Genomic DNA, 19,351 nt, shown 5'->3' with positions numbered 1-19,351 from the left:
CACACAGATTCTGCTTGTTCTCATCCTACTGCCTTCCCTTCTATTTAATCATATTGTAAAAAAGTCGATAACTATCTGTTAGGTGACAGCAGAGGCTGCCCAGGGGACAGGCGATGAAGATGAGCCAAGAGTTGCTCACACTTTCCCATAATAAACGGCTTCAGGCTCCTCCGCCCACCCACGTATGGCTTTTGTTTCTTGTTTATCATACACATCGAGCCAAATGGGCAGCTTGGAGATCGGCCTGGGTCTAAGAGACTTCCACCTAGGCAGCAAGGGGGCCGGCCACTCATGGTTTCCATCAACATTCCTGCCTGGCTTCCTCTTCTTCTGTCACTACCTGAGTTGTCTCTGGGAACTCATAGCTCCCTCTCTGATCAGGAAACTACATTAAGCTGAGCCCCTCCTCCAAGTTCCAGGGGTGAGCACATGACCTAGGCCCTGTTAGCAAGCATACCCCTTGGTATGGCCACAGCAAATGTCCAGGGATAGGCAAAGTGCCCCAAGTTGGTCCACTGAGAATCAGCCTCAAGACTCTGGCAGGATGTATTGGGGAAAGGTACGTTTCTAGCACAGGGCCTAAGGGTGGTAGGATGGAAGCCCGGAGCTGCCATATGTAAAGAGCAAGCCACAGAATAAAGGCAGCCCAGAAGAAAGCCAAGCCTGCACCACAAGGCACTCTTTAGACACACAAGCCAACCAAGCCTTCTTTGTGCTTCAAATAGGCTGAACTTGCAACTGAAAAGTATCTAACAAATGGGCTTTTTTTTTAAACTGTTTCGCTACGAAGCCCAGTCTGGCCTAGAACTCAATATTCTCCTGCCTCTGCCTCCTGACTGCTGGGATTATAGACATGTATCACCACATCCCACTCCTCTTGCTCTTCTCAGATCAAGACTTTCTGTAACTATTCAGCCAGGGGAGTTGATGTGGTGCTTGCACTCACATAAGTGATTTGGGCCATGCGGTGCAGTGCACTCCCTCCCTGTGTCTCTGGGATGGCTCTGCTTTGTCCTCACCATCTTCTCAATGTCATCCTGTTTTCAAGTGGCACCTGCCAGGGCTGGTGGGTGACTCAAGTGATAAGTACATGCTCAACAAGTGTGAGGCCCTAGTTCAAACCCCAGTGCTGCCTAAAAAAAAAAAAAAAACACAAATCAAATGGCACCTGTCATTCAAAGCCACAGTTTTCCTAGTCCATGTGCCTTTCTACCTTTCTTCAGACTTTCTCAACAGATTTGCAAGAAGTGTGTTTTCTCCTACCTGACTCCTCTTAACAAGTAGAATCTTCCACAAAAGATGGCGTGATTCCAAGTCTTTATAACTCTATTATTCAACTAAGGTCAAAGTGAGTTCAGAGAATTTGCTGTGACGCACCAGGCCAGAGGCAGTTGAGTGCAAATGCGCAGTGATCCACTTGCAGCTCTCACACAGGACCGGGAGTGTTTTGTTCACAGCAGACCCTCAGCAAACTCTAGGAAACCACCCATACTGGGTGAAAAGCCCACCCCAAATTTCAACAGAAAACAATGCTGCACACTTCTGCTTATCACAGAGCAGGGCAGGTGCCCTGCAGTGACAACTTTCTCTTTTGAGCATCAAGAAGCAGGTCTGTGAAGAGTGTCCTTCCTGATGGTGGTCTGCTATTCATGCCGAAGGCCCTGACCAAGGATTCCTTCCGTCACTTGCTAGTGTCATGTAGGAGGAGCAGATCAAAGGCACTTCTGGTTTTATAACATGCCTGACTGTGGCTCTGTCCTCAACCAAGTCTGGGCTTCATGGGGGAAAGGAGCCCTCGCTCATGGCGCCCAAGGCTGAGGAGGGGAGCATGGTGAGCTGCTGCTCAGAGTCCCGACAGGAGCCTGTCCTAAACAAAAGTGTCCTGTACACTTCAAGGGTTGTATTTTTCATAAACAAAATACTGTACAGTTTTAAGTCAAATCTTCAAGGTACTTTTTTTTTTTAAACAGGAAAGCAGGACACGTGATTCACCACAGTCCCTGCCAGCACAGGGAACATGGCTCCAGTCAGGCCTTCACCACCACCAATTCTTTCACAGGAGGACAAAAACAACCCAGAAAACCATCAAGTTCAAGACAACAGAAAGCAGTGTCAAGTTACTAAAAAACAGGCTGCTCTCTGAGAGCCCCGAGCCGCCTTCCCCACCAGAACTGAGAAACAATGAATTCTGAAAACCAGCTCATTCGTACGGACGTGACCTTAAACTTCACTAATTAGAGCTGTGGTAAGTTGGTCTACTTTAAAATTAACTTTTACAAGAAATCCTCCAGCTCTACTTTCTGCAGAAGAGCTATTCCTAAAATTAGCAGCTAATAAAGAGCTTCTCTGATGCCTATGCAGTGGGGAGGGATAAGCCTGTGAAGAACAAGGAGACAGGGCGGGGCCCTGTTGTGAGCTCAGCCTACCCGGCACAGGTAGGCCCGTGCATACACTGCCACCAGCGGGTCCCCGACCCCTCTGATCATGCAGGTCAAGCGTGGCAGGCACTCGGAAATCCCCCTGTGGGAGACAAAGAGGCAGTGTTACACCCCTGGGAGAACTGCTGTTCTGTTTTAACCATGGAGATAAAGCTCAACTTCCTAAACTTCAGGGAGAAAAAGACACAAGTTTCAGGAACATGGCAAGGTCAAAGTTTCAGAGTAAGGCAATGAAACAGGTTCTTCTCTCCTGATACAGTTCAAAGAATGGCTTCTTTCATTTTTTTACCAGCTGCTCAGGGTCAGATGTAACCACACTTACTTTATTAGATTAAAATAACAGTAATAATTATTATTATTAAACAGGGACTTTCTATGTAGCCCAGACTGGCCAGGAACTCTCAATCCTCCTGAGTGCTGGGATTAAAGACATACACCACCATACCCAGCCTTACTTTACTAATTGTAAGTTTTGTCCCCCAAAGATTTTCCATCAACTGGTCACCCCTTCATCTTCTCCACAAATCTGCAAGAAAGGATCCTTTGCCACTGATTTGATGCCCAGTGCTGAGTCTCTTCCCAGCACGTCAGGCTGGCAGCAGACACCCCGCCCCCACCCCATCAATATGACTTATGACTGCTCTCCTGACAAGGGAGGCAAAATAACAGTCTCTTCAGCACCCACACTTTCCCTGAAGTGCCCCAGGCATCCCTAGAGTCAATCCACACAAATTTAGGGGTGATCTAAATGTTATCCAAACTGAGTCCTGTGAAGCACCTTACAGTCCCCAGCTTGAGGAGTCTGGCTCCCAGCTCCCATGCGTGTCACCAGCTCTGCAGCACAAGGACTTGTGCCTCACTGAGCTTTGTACATGGCTCTCAGAACCATGTCTGGGACGACCCAGAACGGATGCAGCCTGAGTCCCATGGCCAAACTTCACCTTCACCCCCACACGAGCAGGTCCACCATGTGCCAGCCATGACTCCAGGGGCCATAAAGACCTCTCGTCAGGGTCGTGCTCACAGGAGAGCAGGCCAAGGCTCAGGGCCACAAGGCCAGATTCAGACACAGCACAGCCCGCTGAGTGCTCCTCTCCATGTGTCACGTGGGGATTAAAATGGCATCTCTACTTCAAAAGAAGGTGTCCAATGCCCCCTACCACACACCATGCACTCATGAACGACAGCCATATGGCCCTGGGCTGTGCTGCGGATGAGGGCGTGGGTGAGACTTTTAGAACTTTGTATTTCTAGACATTGAGGAAGAGCCTTACGTTTTGGAGAGGAATTTGTTACACTTCAGGATGGATGCTTCCACATAACTAGAAGCATTCCGTTAAGGAAGACATTTTCCAGGCAGCCTATTCCTGCAGAGCACAGAAGACTGCACACAGCACACACACAGCGCAGGACAGCACAAGGGTGGGTGGGTTCTCTCCGTCCTGAGCTGAGGTAGCCACTGGACTCATGGCTGCATGCCGGAATGTGAAGTGAGTTCTCGGCAATTCTGATCAAGGCTTTCTGGGGAAAGAATAAACCTCAGAGAACTAAGATACAGCTTGTGTGCAAGTCAAAGTCTCTGTTCTGTGATACTGGTGTTTGTGCCAAAAGGTTTGCCCTTGTTTTGGGGAGTTTTTGGAACCAGAGAAAACACATAAAGACGAGGCGTCTTCACTGTGAAAATGAATGTGGGAATGGCCCAGGTTTAAAGCAATAAACAAAACTGTGTGGCGTCAGAGTCCCAGCCAGGTGTCTCCCCTGAGGTGCGCCCTGTGTGCTCAGGTTAGTGGCCATGACAGGATGGAATTTCCCACGGGCGTGGCTTCTATGACAGTGTGACTTTCCCTGTCTTTACAGTCATCGGAAGGAAAAAAGGATACAATCTTGGGATGAGTTCCCTGATGGAAGCAATCTTGAAAAACCAATTCAGGCATGTCTCCTTGGCTGTGTCATTTATGTTCTCTGGAGAAAAGTGATCTGTAACAGAAAACAAGCTGTCAGTCCCCAAGTCCCAGGATCCTACAGCTGCTCCAAGTCCATGGAGCAGAAAATGAGCAGACGCAGTTCCTCCGTGCCTCTCCTCCAACGCCACCACCATTGTTGTAACACGTGTACACACACACACACACACACACACACCCCCCAGCTCTCCAGTCCCCACAGGAGCCCTCCCAGGCACTTTCATCATCTCTTTTCAGACACAGAGACCCAGGCACAAGGAGTTTAGTGACTTGCCTGGGACACACAGCAAGGCACAGTGAGAGCTGAACACAAGCCAGGTGCCTGGCTCCATAGCCTATAGCTGAACCCAGAGGTTCTTAGTGTACTGGGCAGTAAGTGTGACAGGGGTATGCTCCAGGGGCTTGCTACTGTAACAGGACAATGAGCTTTTGCCTAAAGCACAGTGTGGGCCATATCTAGAGGTAAATTTCGAGGTCCCGAGGTAAGAAACCAGCCAGAGCTGCTGGCTCCACAGCAGCTCCCAGCTCCAGTCACCTTGCAGTCACATAGCCAGTTTATTCCATTATCTGTTCTTCCTCTTTAATAACAGAACTCTCCCTTTTCTGCTGGGCATGCAGCCACCCCTGCAGCTAGGTGTGATCACATGACCAAGTTCTGGTCCCAGAATACAAATGAAAGCACAACTTCTGGGAACCACCTTTAAGGGAAGGAGCCCTCCCTCACTCCTTCTTTCAGCCTACCCATTGCAATACAGACACAACAGCTGGAACCTCTGTAGTTACACTGAGAGCAACAGGACAGAAGTCAGGATTCTAATAGCCATGATCCTCCTTAATTATTTGAAGTTTTCTGGCACTGGCAGTCAAGCCAAATCTTGACATGTACTCTTTATCTTTTTTTTAATTTTTATTTAAAATAAATTAATTTTATTTGTGTGTGTGTGTGTGGTACTGGGGCTTGAACTCAGGGCCTACACCTTGAAGCCACTCCTCCAGCCCTTTTTCCAGATAGGGTCTCACAGAACTATTTGCCCAAGCTGGCTCTGAACCTCGATCCTCCTGATCTCTGCCTCTGAGCAGGCAGGATTACAGGCATGAGCCACTGCTGCCTGGTGCATTCTTTATTTTAAATGACAAAAAACTTACTTCTTACTGGGTGTCCAGTGACTCATGCCTGTAATCCTAGCTATGCAGGAGGGACAGATCAGGAAGATCATGGATCAAGGCCAACCCAGGCAAAAAGTGAGATCCTATCTCAAAAATAACCAACACACAAAAAAAGGGCTGGAAGAGTAGCTCAAGTGGTAGCGTGCCTGTCCAGCAAGCACAAGGTCCCTTGTGCAAACCTTATATACGTTATACATAGACATATATGCACATATCTATACATCTACATCTAGTCTATATATAAAGAGAAAGACAGACAGACAGAAGCTCAGCTTCCTGGTTCTCATCTTGCTTTGCAATGAGTCATTCTTTATCCCTGAGTCTGCCACAGATGGCACATGTGTGATGGAGGTGATAAAAATTCCTATGAAACAGCAGAAAAGATAAACCATGAAGTCATTCTCCAGCAGACAACTGTCACCGATCATATCTGCAGAGGTTCCCAAATTCCGTCTCAAGTCCCCATCTACTAGTGGATGTCCAGCATGCTTCAATCATTCCAGAACAAGTCACCTGCCACTTTCAAAGCCACGGGAAGGGACCATTTCCCCTTCTTGGCCTGAACCCAACATACAAAGCACTTTTTTTATTTTTCAAGTTTCAAGAGATCCCCACAGGAAAAGATGAGGATTATTTTTAAACTCATTTGTCAATATTGTCTTTTGGGAGAGGGAGTGGCAGCGTTAATTTCCCATGATTCATGGGACTGAATCATGAGGACTGAAATCCAAAAGCAAAAATAGTTCTCTGAGGTTATGTACAAAATCTTCCACTTCCCAGTTGACGGAACCAAGACTTGGCAAAGGTGGAAAAATCAGTGACTCAGGTCGCCTGCAAGGTGGACCTCTTGCTGCAAGATATGACGATCTGCACAAAGTCTTCAGGCTTTCTTTTTTTTTTTTTTGGTAGCACTGGAGTTTGACTCAGGGCTTCCTGCTTGCTAAGCAGGTGCTCTCACCACTTGAGCCACTCCTCCACCCCTTTTTTGTGATAGGTTTTTTTCTAGATAGAGTCTTGTGAACTATTTGCCCCGGCTGGCTATGAACATCCATCCTCCTGATCTCTGCCTCCTGAGTAGCTAGGATTGCAGGTGTGAGCCACAGTGCCCAGCCTTCAGGCTTTCTTCCCAGCACAATACATAGTCTAGGAAAAGCACTGTGTTATATAGGATTTTAACATCTTATAGTAAACTAATTCATTAATTCCTTTACTCCACTTGCTCGACACAAATGCCTCAACAGCCAGCTACAGATAGTGTTCAGGCTTTGGGGAGGTGACAGCACATAGGCAAACGTTTTCAGGAAGCTGTGTTCTAGTGACAGAAGACAAGTAACAACAGGAAAAGAAAAAATTGGGCAAACCAACAAGGTAATAGCCAATGAAAGTTGGTATTACAGAAAGACAAAAAGGAAAGTAGGTACTGGGGTTGAGCAGAGCATGGCTTGAGTGACAGGTAGGAGGATCCTTAGACACGGTGGCAGAGAAGACCCCCACACAGGTGGCATTTGAGCTGGGTGCTGAATGACAAAGAGAAGCCAGCCATGTTCACATGTGGAGGAAGTGCATTCCAAGAAGACAAAAGCATTAAGTGCAAAGGCCCCAAGGCAGGTATGACCTCAGCGTGCTCAAAGGAGAGCACAGGCCAGTGAAACCAGGAGGGAGGGAGGAGCAGGCATCACAGGGCAGGTCACGCAGGGCTGCGGCCCTGGCAAGGCCTCTTAGCTTTTTCCTAAGTGGGATGGAAACTCCCAGAAGGTTCTGAGCAAAGGAAAGCCATGACACGATTTATACTTTGGCACCTGGACTCCTACAGGGAGAAGGAATTCGGAATTTGGAAATCAATTCAGAAGAGACCTAGGTACAAAGGGCAGAGGTTTTCGTTCCACTTCTCACTCCTACAGTGCTACTGTCTTTGAACCTGACCTCTGTGGCTATTGCAGCAGGAGTCCAATGATTCCAGTTCTCTCACTGCCAAATCTCTACCAGCTTTACTCAGAGATGCGACAGCATCTTAGCATGTGGCTGAAGAGCCAGGTCAGCTAAGACCCCTGCCCACTCATCCTGGTGTGGGTCTCATGAGCCCCGGGGTGAATCTGAACGTGCGTTTGTTGAGGTGATGGGACCAAGAGCCACAACAGAACAGACTGACATGGTTTCCCAAGCTGGAAATAAAATGACATGATCACCCGGAGTACATGGTCTCTTCACACATAGCCTGGATCAAGAAATGTTGGGGGACTGTTAGAACAGCCATCATCAGCAACACCACCAACAACAGGTATACGCGAGGATGCGGGGGAAAAAGGAACCCTCTTTACACTGCTGGTAGGAATGTAAACTAGTACAACCACTCTGGAAAAAAATTTGGAGGCTACTTAAGAAGCTAAACATTGATCTACCATTTGATCCAGCAACACCATTCTTGGGGATATACCCAAAAGACTGTCACTCCAGAGGCATCTGCACATCCATGTTTATTGCGGCACTATTCACAATAGCCAAGTTATGGAAACAGCCAAGATGCCCCACCACTGACAAATGGAATAAGAAAATGTGGTATCTATACACAATGGAATTTTATGCAGCCATGAAGAAGAACGAAATGTTATCATTCGCTGGTAAATGGATGGAACTGGAGAACATCATTCTGAGTGAGGTTAGCCTGGCCCAAAAGACCAAAAATCGTATGTTCTCCCTCATATGTGGACATTAGATCAAGGGCAAACACAACAATGGGATTGGACTTTGAGCACATGATAAAAGCGAGAGCACACAAGGGAGGGGTGAGGATAGGTAAGACACCTAAAAAACTAGCTAGCATTTGTTGCCCTTAACGCAGAGAAACTAAAGCAGATACCTTAAAAGCAACTGAGGCCAATAGGAAAAGGGGACCAGGAACTAGAGAAAAGGTGAGATCAAAAAGAATTAACCTAGAAGGTAACACACACGCACAGGAAATTAATGTGAGTCAACTCCCTGTATAGCTATCCTTATCTCAACCAGCAAAAACCCTTGTTCCTTCCTATTATTGCTTATACTCTCTCTTCAACAAAATTAGAAATAAGGGCAAAATAGTTTCTGCTGGGTGTTGAGGGGGTGGGGGAGAGAAGGAGGGAGCGGAGTGGGTGGTAAGGGAGGGGGTGGGGGCAGGGGGGAGAAATGACCCAAGCATTGTATGCACATATGAATAATAAAAGAAAAAAAAAAAAGAAATGTTGGGGTAAAAAAACCATGCCTAATAATATATGCTTTTCTTCTTTTTTGTGAGACAGGGTCTCGATATATAGCCCAGGCTGGCCTCAAACTCATAATCCTTCTGCTTCAACATCCCATGTGTTGGGATTACAGCTGTGCACTACCACACTCTGCTTACTGTGTACTTTTCATCAACTCAAAAGGCTCAGAAGACACTGGAATCTTTCTAAATTCATAGCAGCTAAACCTCAGTTAAAACTCCTGAAGGCAAAGAACTCAAGTCTTAAATTCACCAGTCAGAACACGATTCAAATGGAAAGAATGAGTACAAATGCCACCAGGTTTCTCCATCTACATAATTTCTTTAGGCAGAATCTGCAGAGTAAATTTCAAAGCTTTCTTCATAATTTTGGTTAAGAGTCACTCCCCAGATCGCCAGTGATTTTGAGCCATGTAAGCCCCTTCCCCTCTTGGGTTCTGAGAACCAGAGAAAAACATGTAGATGATTTTAACTGAAAGAAAAGCAAAAGTCTGATTCACATTGTTACAGATAAAAAAGAATAGGTATCTAAGAAGAATTTTAGTGATACAAGTGCTAACTAATATATTTATACAAGGACTGAAAGTGAGTAGGAAAACAGCCTTTAATTCTGAATGTTCAGAATTTAGGTATGGAGTCAGTTATTAGCAGTTTTTCCTCATTTGGCCCTAAAAAGTTGTTTGAAAAGAAGAGGTATTCAGTAGATGCAAAGCCAAATGCCTTTGAGGCGGTCACACTATCACACTGTCTATCGCTATCATTATTATTGACAGGCTCCTGCTGCATAACCAAGGTTGACCTGGAACTCAGGGTCCTCCCGTGTCTGCCTCTGGGTTCGAGGACGTGCAGCGAGCAGCGCCATGCCAAGCCTTTTCATGTGAATATTTTTAAGTGGTTAGGAGGCATATAATAAAAGGAAGTAAAATCTGTAGCAAAAAGGATGTAAAAACATTGCTGGTCTAGGTGTAGCTCAGGGTCAGGGTGCCTGCCTAGCTTGCATCATTAGAAAGATAAATGAAGGGAAGGGAGGGAGGGAGGGAGGGAGGGAGGGAGACAAGGAGGGAAGGAGGAAAGAAAGGAAATCACTGCTATCATCAGAGAAAACATCTATTTGGGTTTGATTCCATCTGTCAGCTTAAGTGTGCTGCAGGTCCAACACAGGAAGTACCAGGTGGCAAGCATTAAGTCCAGTAATGGGGTCAGATTTCTCCAGGTCGTAAGGCAGCAGACATGGTCTTCCCACCAGGGCTGGCCTCTGCCACCTTTCCAGGCTCCCTGCCTTCCAATGCTGACACACCTAGAGCACAACAGAGCTGTTAAAACCACCATCAGGGGATGAGTGGATTGGAGGCTTGAGGCAGTGCCAGCCCATTGAAATACCACAGGGGCCACTCGAAGCAAGGCACAGGGAAATAGGTGAGATTCATTATAACGTATTTTGACTCATCTCATCCAAGATGTGTCAACATATAATCAATATAAACGAGTGACTCATGAGTGGTTAAGGCCTTGTGTTTGTACTAACTCTGAAATCCAGTGTCTTTTACACTCATAAGTGTCTTTTACATCTCAGTTTGTGACTCGAGAGCCACAGGTGGCCATTGTAGCAGGCAGCACAGGTGTGGGGCTCTCACTAGCTGCTGCAGAGCCCTGAGCAAGTCCCTGACTCTTCCACACTGGGGTTTGTCCTATAATGTGACCAGTGGCTCCTTGGATTCTTATAGACCACAGGTGTGTATAATTCTTTCTGAGAAGTGTACACATTAAATAGATGTAAGAAAATGGATGGATGGATAGATGGTTGGGTACATGAATGGAAGGACAGATGGATAGGAGGGAAGGAAGAATGGGCAGGGAGAAGACAGGAAAAGGGGAAAAAGAAAAGGGAAGGGTGAAGGAAAGAAGAACAAAGGTCAAATCATGAGTTGGTGTCACTAACACTATGTCTTTGTCTCCTGGAAAGAGCGCTGTTAGGAGCAGAGGGAGGTGGGGGGATAAGTAAGCAGGTCTTCTGGCATCTGAGAGCTATGCACCTCCAGACACCATCATTATCATTTATATGACAAGAGAAATTCATCATTCCACATCCCATAATAACCTCCTGAGAATTTTAAATTGATTGGCAATAAATTTAATGCAAACATCACTTGGGTACAGACTGGAGACTCAAAGCATCTGTTACTATTGATTGAGTTGACATTGCTCTTTTAAATGTATAAAGTTTTGGTTTTTTTAACAGCAATTTGCTTCTTAGGAAAGGCCATGTAGGAAAATAGTGAAACATCCAGCAGCCGAGGAAAACAGGACGGCATGGAGGCTGGACAGAGTCTCACTGTATTTATACCTTTGTGTTTTTCCACGTTCTAATTACTTGCTAACTTGTAACCTGGCCTATTTGCGAACCTCCTAATGGTTTTGGTTGGCTGAGGTGATCAGAAGTCTTCAAATGTAACTCTTTTAACTTTTAACACACAAAATTAAAAACTTGATGCGTTTTCAATAAAGCCTGACTTGAAGTCGCAGCTCCAGGGCAGGACGCCACCCAGCACGGCTGAGCGGCTGTGGCTACTTACCCGGCAGGACACTGCAGCTGTCCACGCACATGGAAAAGATCCGCTCGTACACCAGTTTTCCTGAGGGAAAAGGACATATGGTGTGGGCATCACCTCGAGGAGCAAGCACCAAACACGTCCTTAATTACCAGCAAGATGTCACCAGCCAGGTAAACCTCAACTTGTGGTAGCTGCCACCTAGCGGGACACAATTTAAACTATGTTTCTTTTGTTTTCTGGGGGTAGGTGCTACTGGGATTTGAACTCAGAGCCCAGAACAAACTACCACTTGCATCACACCCCTAACCCTTTCACTCAGGGCATCTTCAGACTAGAGATCCTCCTACCTCCACTTCCCCAGTAGCGGGACCACAGGCAGGAGACATCACATCCAGCTTGGATTTTTTTTTAATTAAATGGGATTTTTTTTTTAGGACTGGGGTTTGAAGTCAGGGAATTTTCCTTTCTGTGAGAAGAAACATGACGACGTCACCATTTCAAGTTTTCACCGAAACTCAGGTCTCTCCATGCACTCAACAGAAAACTCTACATTCTGCATACAGGTTTAGGCCAGAGGCTGCAAACGGACAGCCTTTGGGCTGACACCGCGATGGTCCACAAAATGTTTTAAAAAGCTTTGAATTAATTAACAACAGGCAAACTCTGGGAGAATTCACGTGAAAAATATGCCTCTTCACATAAGATGTGCCAGAAATATGCCCGCATCCCCACAGGGTGCCTCACGGCTGGAGCGGGTCAGCAGCTGCTTGTGAGATGGAACGGACGTGCCCATTAGCCACAGTTTCCATGGCCCCTCTACTCCCAGCCTCGCCTGCCCCACCATTCATAAGACAAGCCTTGTGTCTCGAGCATCAGAACCTGAGATTGAACTGGAAAGTGAGTCCACGGGGCAGGCTGTGCCTGTTGTGTTCACGGCACCTGATCAGGGCCTGGAATCTGGCGGATACTCGGTATTTGTTGGATAGATGGATGAACATTTTAGGTTTTATAGGTCACAAATCACTGTCTCAACTACTCAACTCTGACTGTGCAGCCAAAGCGGCCATGGCCAGGATTGAACAAAGAAGGGACATGGCTATGTCCCCATAAAAAGGCTTCTCATAAAAGGGCTACCAGATCAAGGGGGCAGGCTGGACTCCACAGATAGTACAGGGAGCTTTATTTTTTCTCTGTATATATTTTGGACAATGTTCTCAGCACATGGGGTTAAAAAGTGCAGGTCTTGCTTTTCAGAACCCTCACAAACCACCTTCAATTTAAAAATATTTCTGTTTCTGTTTTGTTTTGCTTTTTTCCCATAACCCCATTGTTCAGAGCAGTGAAGAACAAACAAGCTTTGCTCATACATGGAAAGAAGTGGGAAAGCTGTAAGGATCTAGTGATGTCATCAGGAAATGACACGGGTGAGAATGAAGTAGAGAAGGCAGCAGGGAGAGAGGCAGGCCATGCTGAGAGCAGAGGGGACGCTGGGGACTGTGGCTAACAGGGGAGTGTCCCTTCCATCTCCAGGGCTGCTGACACTGCAGCTGTGTGAGGCACCTCTTGGGGTGGGCCACCTGCACACAATTGCCCAAAGACACTCCTGGAAATGCACTTCGGGGCCCACCCGAGAGCTACTGAAAAAGAATGTTCTGGAAGGGAGGACAGGACTATGGAGTTTGAACCACAATGCCAGAAAATTCTTAAACATACTTAGGTGTGAGAACCAAAGATGCAAGGAGACACCCAAGGCTCTGGAGTCTTCAGAATGGTGACAAGTCTCCCACCTGTCCCTGAACCAGTGCTTCTAAGACCTGGTGACATCCTCAGAGGCTCAGACAAGAGACGGTCTGGGGCGCACCAGGGGCACTGGCAATGTGGGAGAGCTCCCAGGTGACTCCAAGGTATAGCGGAGCATGAGGAAGAAGCCCAGGCCTGGGTGCCACCTGCCTTTTCCCTCTTAGCAGGAGGTCTTTTCACTCACCACACACAGAAAGCCCTGTGGTGACCACAGAGCCGGCACTGGAGCTGCATGCAAAGCCACCTCAGAGACACAAAGGAGTCCCGCTGGGCAGCCTCCCACAGGCACAGAACAGACTGTGCCTAACTGCCTTTGCCCCTACACAAAAGCCTGCGGCCTTCCAAGACCAGAGCCAAAATAAATACAAATAACTTCTGTATTTCACATGAATGTATTTCACTTTCTATTCTAAGAAACCATGAACTACAAAAAACATTATTTTGGCCAAATAAGCTATTCTTCTTTTGTTAAGGTAGTCGAAAACTGTCTGGTGAAATAATGCCCAATCCTACATTTACTTTCTTATACATCACGGCCATGACAAAGAACCATGGCACACCTAGCATTTTCTAGCATGCCTTAGAGCCAGGCTCTATTCAGTTATCTGCTGGGATCCTGCCTGCCAGTTCTTAGCGGAGGAAAGCCATTATGTGTCTTATGTGTTCCCTCGTTTACCCCCAGAAGCCCTCAGAGGAGGCCAACTCTCTGGTATCCCCATTTTCTAGGGCTGCCGTGCACACAGCTCTGCAGGAAGAGGCAGGCAGGAAGCCAGAAGCAACCCTGTCACAGTGGGATCCCAGCAGAAGCTAGGCGTGTGTCTTCCTGTTACACCTGTGTCCCTGTGGGTGCCAGGCCATGTCCCACATCCCTGCTCAAGATACTGGACCCTGTCAATCGTGTCAATGACAAGGCACTCACCCCCACTGTCACACATCTTCTTGTGGAGCACAGTTAGGACCATTCGTGACCAGATGAGTGCAGCACTCCGAATGTGAACCCCAGCAATGAAGGCAATACTGCTTGTTAAAAAATAGAAATTCAAGCAGTAGAGTGCCTGCCTATCAAGTGCGAGGCTGAGTTCAAACCCCGGTACCACAACATGGCATGCCGCCTCCACGCTGGGTTGCTCCTTGCTCCTTGCCATCCTCACTGCCTCCTGGGACCATGCCACCCTTGCCGGAAACTGGAAGGGCTGCAACACCCCCAGGCCAGAGCCCTCTCCACCCCCAAGCCTCCCCTCTAGTCTGGTCAAATCCAAGCAGGAATGTGTCCCTACCCTGTCAACAACCTCTGGGTCCCTCATCCCCTCAGAGTCAAATCCCAGGTCCTTTCAGCGGCCCCAAGGCCCTCACAGCCTCTGGCATGTCAGCTCCTGCTCTCTCCTTCTCACTCAACTCCAGCCACCCTGACCTCCTAAATTCTCCAAACCCGCTAGGCATGTTCCCCCCAGGGCCTTTGCATGGGCTGTTGCTTGGCCTCCTGCCCCTATACAGCCATGTGGCTTGCAGCACTGATCACTGCCAGCACATGGTGGGGTCAGCAGAGTCACCCTAGAAGTTCCCTATCTTTCACTGGACACAAGAGACACAAGGCAGGGGTTTGTGTCTCTTCTTTTTGCTGGTCCATTCCCTGTACCTGGCAGAGCCTGATGCCTCCTCTCAAAACCATCTGACTCTGACAGGTCCTATTTTTTAGCCAGGTCCAGTGTGCAACAGCATCTTTTCTCTTCTGGGATGACCCAGTCCTGGAATGCTGGCTCATGCCCTGACATGTGACCCCAGCCAGGCAGGGGGACTTGCAGGACATCTGTGGATTGCTTGAAGCACCAGCAGGAAGCTGACTGAAGCTGAAGACAGCCTGTGAAGCTTGAGAATGAACCCAAGGGAAAGTGCTAGAAAAAGACATGGTCCTGATGACACTGCTCCTGGATCTAGCAGTACCTGAAGCCAGAAACTGGTCCTGAACTTCTTAGCATGAGCCATTTCCCAGGCTGATTAGGTTTTCTGTCACTTCTCTGAGTTAATTTGCTCAGACTCCCTGTCTCCTGGACAGGCCTGGGCTGTGCAGAACTGACTCATCTCTGACTGACTCTGACACACTGGTTCTTTTGGTGGGTTACAGACAAGACAGGCTAGGTTGGGAGCCTACAGGTTCCTCCTTGGTGAGACAGTGAAGGCCTCTGCTCTGACTTCTGGCTCTCAAGAGATAAGAACATCTTCCAGTTCTTTGGGGCACCATCCATGCTATCTGTCACATATAGCCTGGGGATTTGGGTGAAGTGCTAATCACAAGATATCCTGGCCTCAGCATCCATCACTGAGCAGTGGGCAAGCAGCCTCCTGCTTCTCCAGGTTATTCCTGTCATTTCAGATCTTTCTCCTGGGTTGCAAAAGATCTCTCTGCTTATGATATGAGCGGGGACCACGGCAGCCATAAGGTAGCATAAGGACCTCCGAGGACCAACAGGCACCATCCAAGCAGACAAGGATTGTGGTGAGGACGCAGGTTCTTAACAGTGAAGACAGAGAGAGGGCATGCTGGGAGAGCTGTGGGAGGCTGAGCTGCAGCCCTTGGCAGGCACGTGGGAAACACTTGGGACAACTGAGTACATGGCGGTGCCATTCCGAGACAGAGACCTTGCAGGCAGGGAAAGGGCTGGGAAGAGGTCAGGTTCAGTGCCAGAGTTTGGGTGCCCAAAGGTCCATGTGTCAAAAGCTTAGTCCCCGGGCTGGTGCTATTGGGAGAAGATGGAATCTTGAAGAGGTAGAGCCTCGTAAGTAAGAGGGCTTTAGGTTGCTGGGGGTGGGCTCTGAAGGCGATTTTTTGTGGGACTCTGGCCGTGAGATGAGTGGATCACCCTGCCACACAGAGTTCCCAGTGCTCCAGAGGTGGGATGGACAGGCCGGGCTCAGACAGGATGCATGCTCCCTGAGAGCCCCTCCACTAGTCACTTCATAGGCCTATTTGAAAATCAGAAAAACAGCACCAGGAGTCTTCGGAAAAGAGCCCTCATTTCAGTTGGACAGGAGGGTGTTGATGGTCAACGACAATTAACTAAGTGGACACTTCAAAACAGCTAGCACAAAGGACTAAGCACTCCCAGAACCAAGAAATGAGGATGTCTGAGGCAACAGATGTGCCAATTACCCTGATCTGATCACTGCAATTGAACACATGTACTAAAATGTCACCGTGCATTCCATAATTGTGTACCATTGCCCCAACCAGCCTGGGGGGCATGCTGGTTTCCCTCATGTCTTAGCTCATTACCTAAACCACAGCACAACCTACCTTAGAGCAGTGTCCCACCCAATTCCTGACAAAACAAATGCTGTTCTCCAGATAGAACAGGGGCTGGTGCTTACCAAAGGTATCAAGTATGTCGGTGATGAGGACAAACTTGCTTGGGTAGAACTGAATAACGCTGGTGTCTGAAAGAAGCTTTGAACACTAGAAAGAGAGAACAGAAAAGAAAAAATCACTCTGGCGTATCCACCTTGGGTAGGCCCCTCCAGGCTGAACAATTAACCATTTCTACAGATGAGATGAGGTACTTAAATGTCCCCTGGTGCAAGGCCCAGAGAATCAAATCATAAGCAAATCTGATTTGGACAAAGGGACTAGACTCTGCTCACAACACAGCCTGCTAAGGAAGGTTCTGGAAAGCCCCATCCAGGAAGCCTCAACAGAAGCACTCTGCTTGTCCACTGCACAGGCCCAGCCCCCCTCCTTCCATGTCCCTTCACATGACCAATCACTGTGCTAAGGGCTTTCCAGCCCGGCTTCCTCTAGATTATTCCAGTGTGGTCAAGACTCTTAGTGTTGTTTTGAAATGGCACCATAAACACATCCTCCAGGCTTCAAAACTCACGTCAATCATTTCCACTCATTCCTCATCATCCCTGAAGGGAAAGGTGACAAGTGAACATGGTGAGTGTTTCCTTGGAACTCTGATCCTCAATGCCACCTGCATCTTGGGTTTCCAGGGCACTGGGTGATCCCTACACTGTGTGACAATCAACTAAACTGGATCTTTTCTGTCAAAGAGTTAGCTCAGTTGGTAGAGCATGAGACTCTTAATTAATCTCAGGGTCGTGGTTTGACTCCCTTCCCTCCCCAGCCACCAGTATTACACGATGGAGCATGTCTGTCATTGTGGATATTAGCTAACTTCCCCAGTTGTCTATGTGCTCGGTGGCACACTGCCTGGCTATAAAGATTCTGCCTTTAAGCAGAGAACTGTTTGTCATCAGATGGCCTAAAACTCAAACTGCTAGCTTTAGGATAATTATTGTCCAAAGGAATCTCTGCTTCAAGGTCCCCTTGGCCCATGGGTTAATTATATACTTGGTGCTGCCATTTCAGGTCAGTTATTTCAGGTCTCAGTTTCCCCAGACTCTTACAATTCCCACCTTATGGGTCACCTCTTTGTCTTCGAGAACACCAATCAAATTAAGTGTCTGTCCACACTCTCCAATCATGTCTGCTCTTCCCCTATGTCCTCTCCTAAACCTCAAGCTTGCCGATCACAAAGACTGTGAACCCAAGCTCCCTGTGTTAGAGCAAGGGGCAGTCCTGCATCAGGGATAAAAACTGAGGGGTCCTTCCGCCCCCGTGTGCGTGCTGGCTTGCCTGACTTAGGTCAGAGGCACACACTCTTATGCAGACTTTCGAGTGCATGTCTGACTCAGGATCACAGCAGCACCCTAATATTTCTACCAGTTGTCACCACAGCATGGCCCCAAACACCCAGGTTAAGTCATCTTTGAGAACCAGAGACAAAAGAGCCATTTCCACTTTGAAGAACTAAAGTTTGTTCCTTGAAGTCATTACAAATTCAAAAGATAGCATAAGGAATCAATAACTTTTTGTATTTTATCACCTCTATGGTTGACCTTCAGAAAAAAAGTCACTTAAAAATAAAATAAAATTTGAACCAGAGTCATGGCTCATGCCTGTGGTCCTACTTACTCAGGAGGCAGAGATGGGGAGGATCAAGATTTGAGGTCAGCCAGGCAAAAAGTTTGAGAGACTCTATCCCAACCAATAAAAAACTGGGCATGGTAGAGTGTGTCTGTCGTCCCAGCCAGCTACACAGCAAGTGTAAATAGAAGCATCACACTCCAGGCTGCCCTGGCAGAAACGCTATCTAGAAAATAACCAAAGCCAAAAAAAAGGGAGGTGGGGATGACTCAGTCAAGTGGTAGAACACCTGCCTGAGCTCAAACTCCAGGACCACCAAAAGTAAATTTAAAAAAGTCTCTGGACATTTGGAAAGGTCCTTTAATATGCATTCCCAGCATGCAGAGAACGGTGGAGCCTCCACCATGTCGGGACAGGCCAGCATTTGTTTTCATCGGAGTTTTGCCCAGCATCTAATCCGTGAGCCACCTTGCTCCTCGGCACCTGTGACTAGAAGTAAACACTGGGTCTGACTTGGAAACTTCCTCTCGTGGCCCAGATGTGCCTTGTGGGGGAGTAAGCTGTGAAAAGAGCGGCACTGACAGCCAGCATGGCCTGGGTGTGCCACCGAGTTCCACTTCCTGCTGCCTTGCTTTGTGATTTTCATCCACCCTTCATGAGAGCTCCAGGTACACAATCAGCCCAGAAGATTTCAGGCACACTCACGTGCACACTCACACGGACAAACGCTGCATCCTACGATGGTTCACCATACCCTGCTCTTGGTTTCTAGGGACATGACGTCTCCCACATTCCTGCTCAAAGCCTGACTTGCAAGGCCTCTCACAAACAAGGGGCTGCCTTCAGTGAGAGAGAAGAGAGAGAGAATTCCACCAGAAGATTTCAAATTAAACCCAGCTGAGGTTTCCCAAACATCCGTGCACTGGTTTCTCCCCAAGCTGGTTACATAGAACACATATTTTATAAAGAACAACAGGAACCAGAATATTTTTTAATCCAAAGTTAAAGCCATGATTATCTTTTGGCTTGAAGTTACCATGTAAATTACTCTTTTCAAAGTGCCAAGGTGCTCGTCCCTAAAACTTCCCTGGGTAAGAGCCTGTACACTGGGGTGTTAAAGATACAAATTCACTGCTCCAGGCCAACTACTGGTCAAGACATCTGTGAGGACAGCATGGAACCAGAATGTGTAGCAAGGGCTCCAGCAAGTGCTGCCCATAGACTGGTCAGCCTCCAGGAGCCACGGCTTACTCAATGAACAGGCTCTCCGCAAA

General features: G+C 47.6%; 1 protein-coding gene across 4 annotated transcripts in view; it reads right to left on the bottom strand.

The window, feature by feature from the left end:
- The window catches only part of Vps35l (VPS35 endosomal protein sorting factor like), a 98,633-nt gene that overhangs the window by 61,651 nt on the left and 17,631 nt on the right, over positions 1 to 19,351 (bottom strand). For all 4 annotated transcript variants that reach the window (XR_012443190.1, XM_074059548.1, XM_074059547.1 and 1 more), the window contains 5 exons: positions 16,520 to 16,604; positions 11,375 to 11,434; positions 4,319 to 4,415; positions 3,713 to 3,760; positions 2,427 to 2,520 (listed from right to left, as the gene is read on the bottom strand). Coding sequence is in view for 3 of the 4 variants with exons in the window: in XM_074059548.1 (XP_073915649.1) it covers positions 2,427 to 2,520; positions 3,713 to 3,760; positions 4,319 to 4,415; positions 11,375 to 11,434; positions 16,520 to 16,604 (384 nt within the window). In the remaining variant the exon portion in view is untranslated. The remainder of the gene's footprint in view (positions 1 to 2,426; positions 2,521 to 3,712; positions 3,761 to 4,318; positions 4,416 to 11,374; positions 11,435 to 16,519; positions 16,605 to 19,351) is intronic.

Source organism: Castor canadensis, chromosome 17 (genome assembly GCF_047511655.1).
Source record: "Castor canadensis chromosome 17, mCasCan1.hap1v2, whole genome shotgun sequence".
NCBI lineage: Eukaryota > Metazoa > Chordata > Mammalia > Rodentia > Castoridae > Castor > Castor canadensis.
The sequence above is the reverse complement of the archived record's forward strand: the minus strand, read 5'-3'. Positions and strand labels throughout refer to the sequence as shown.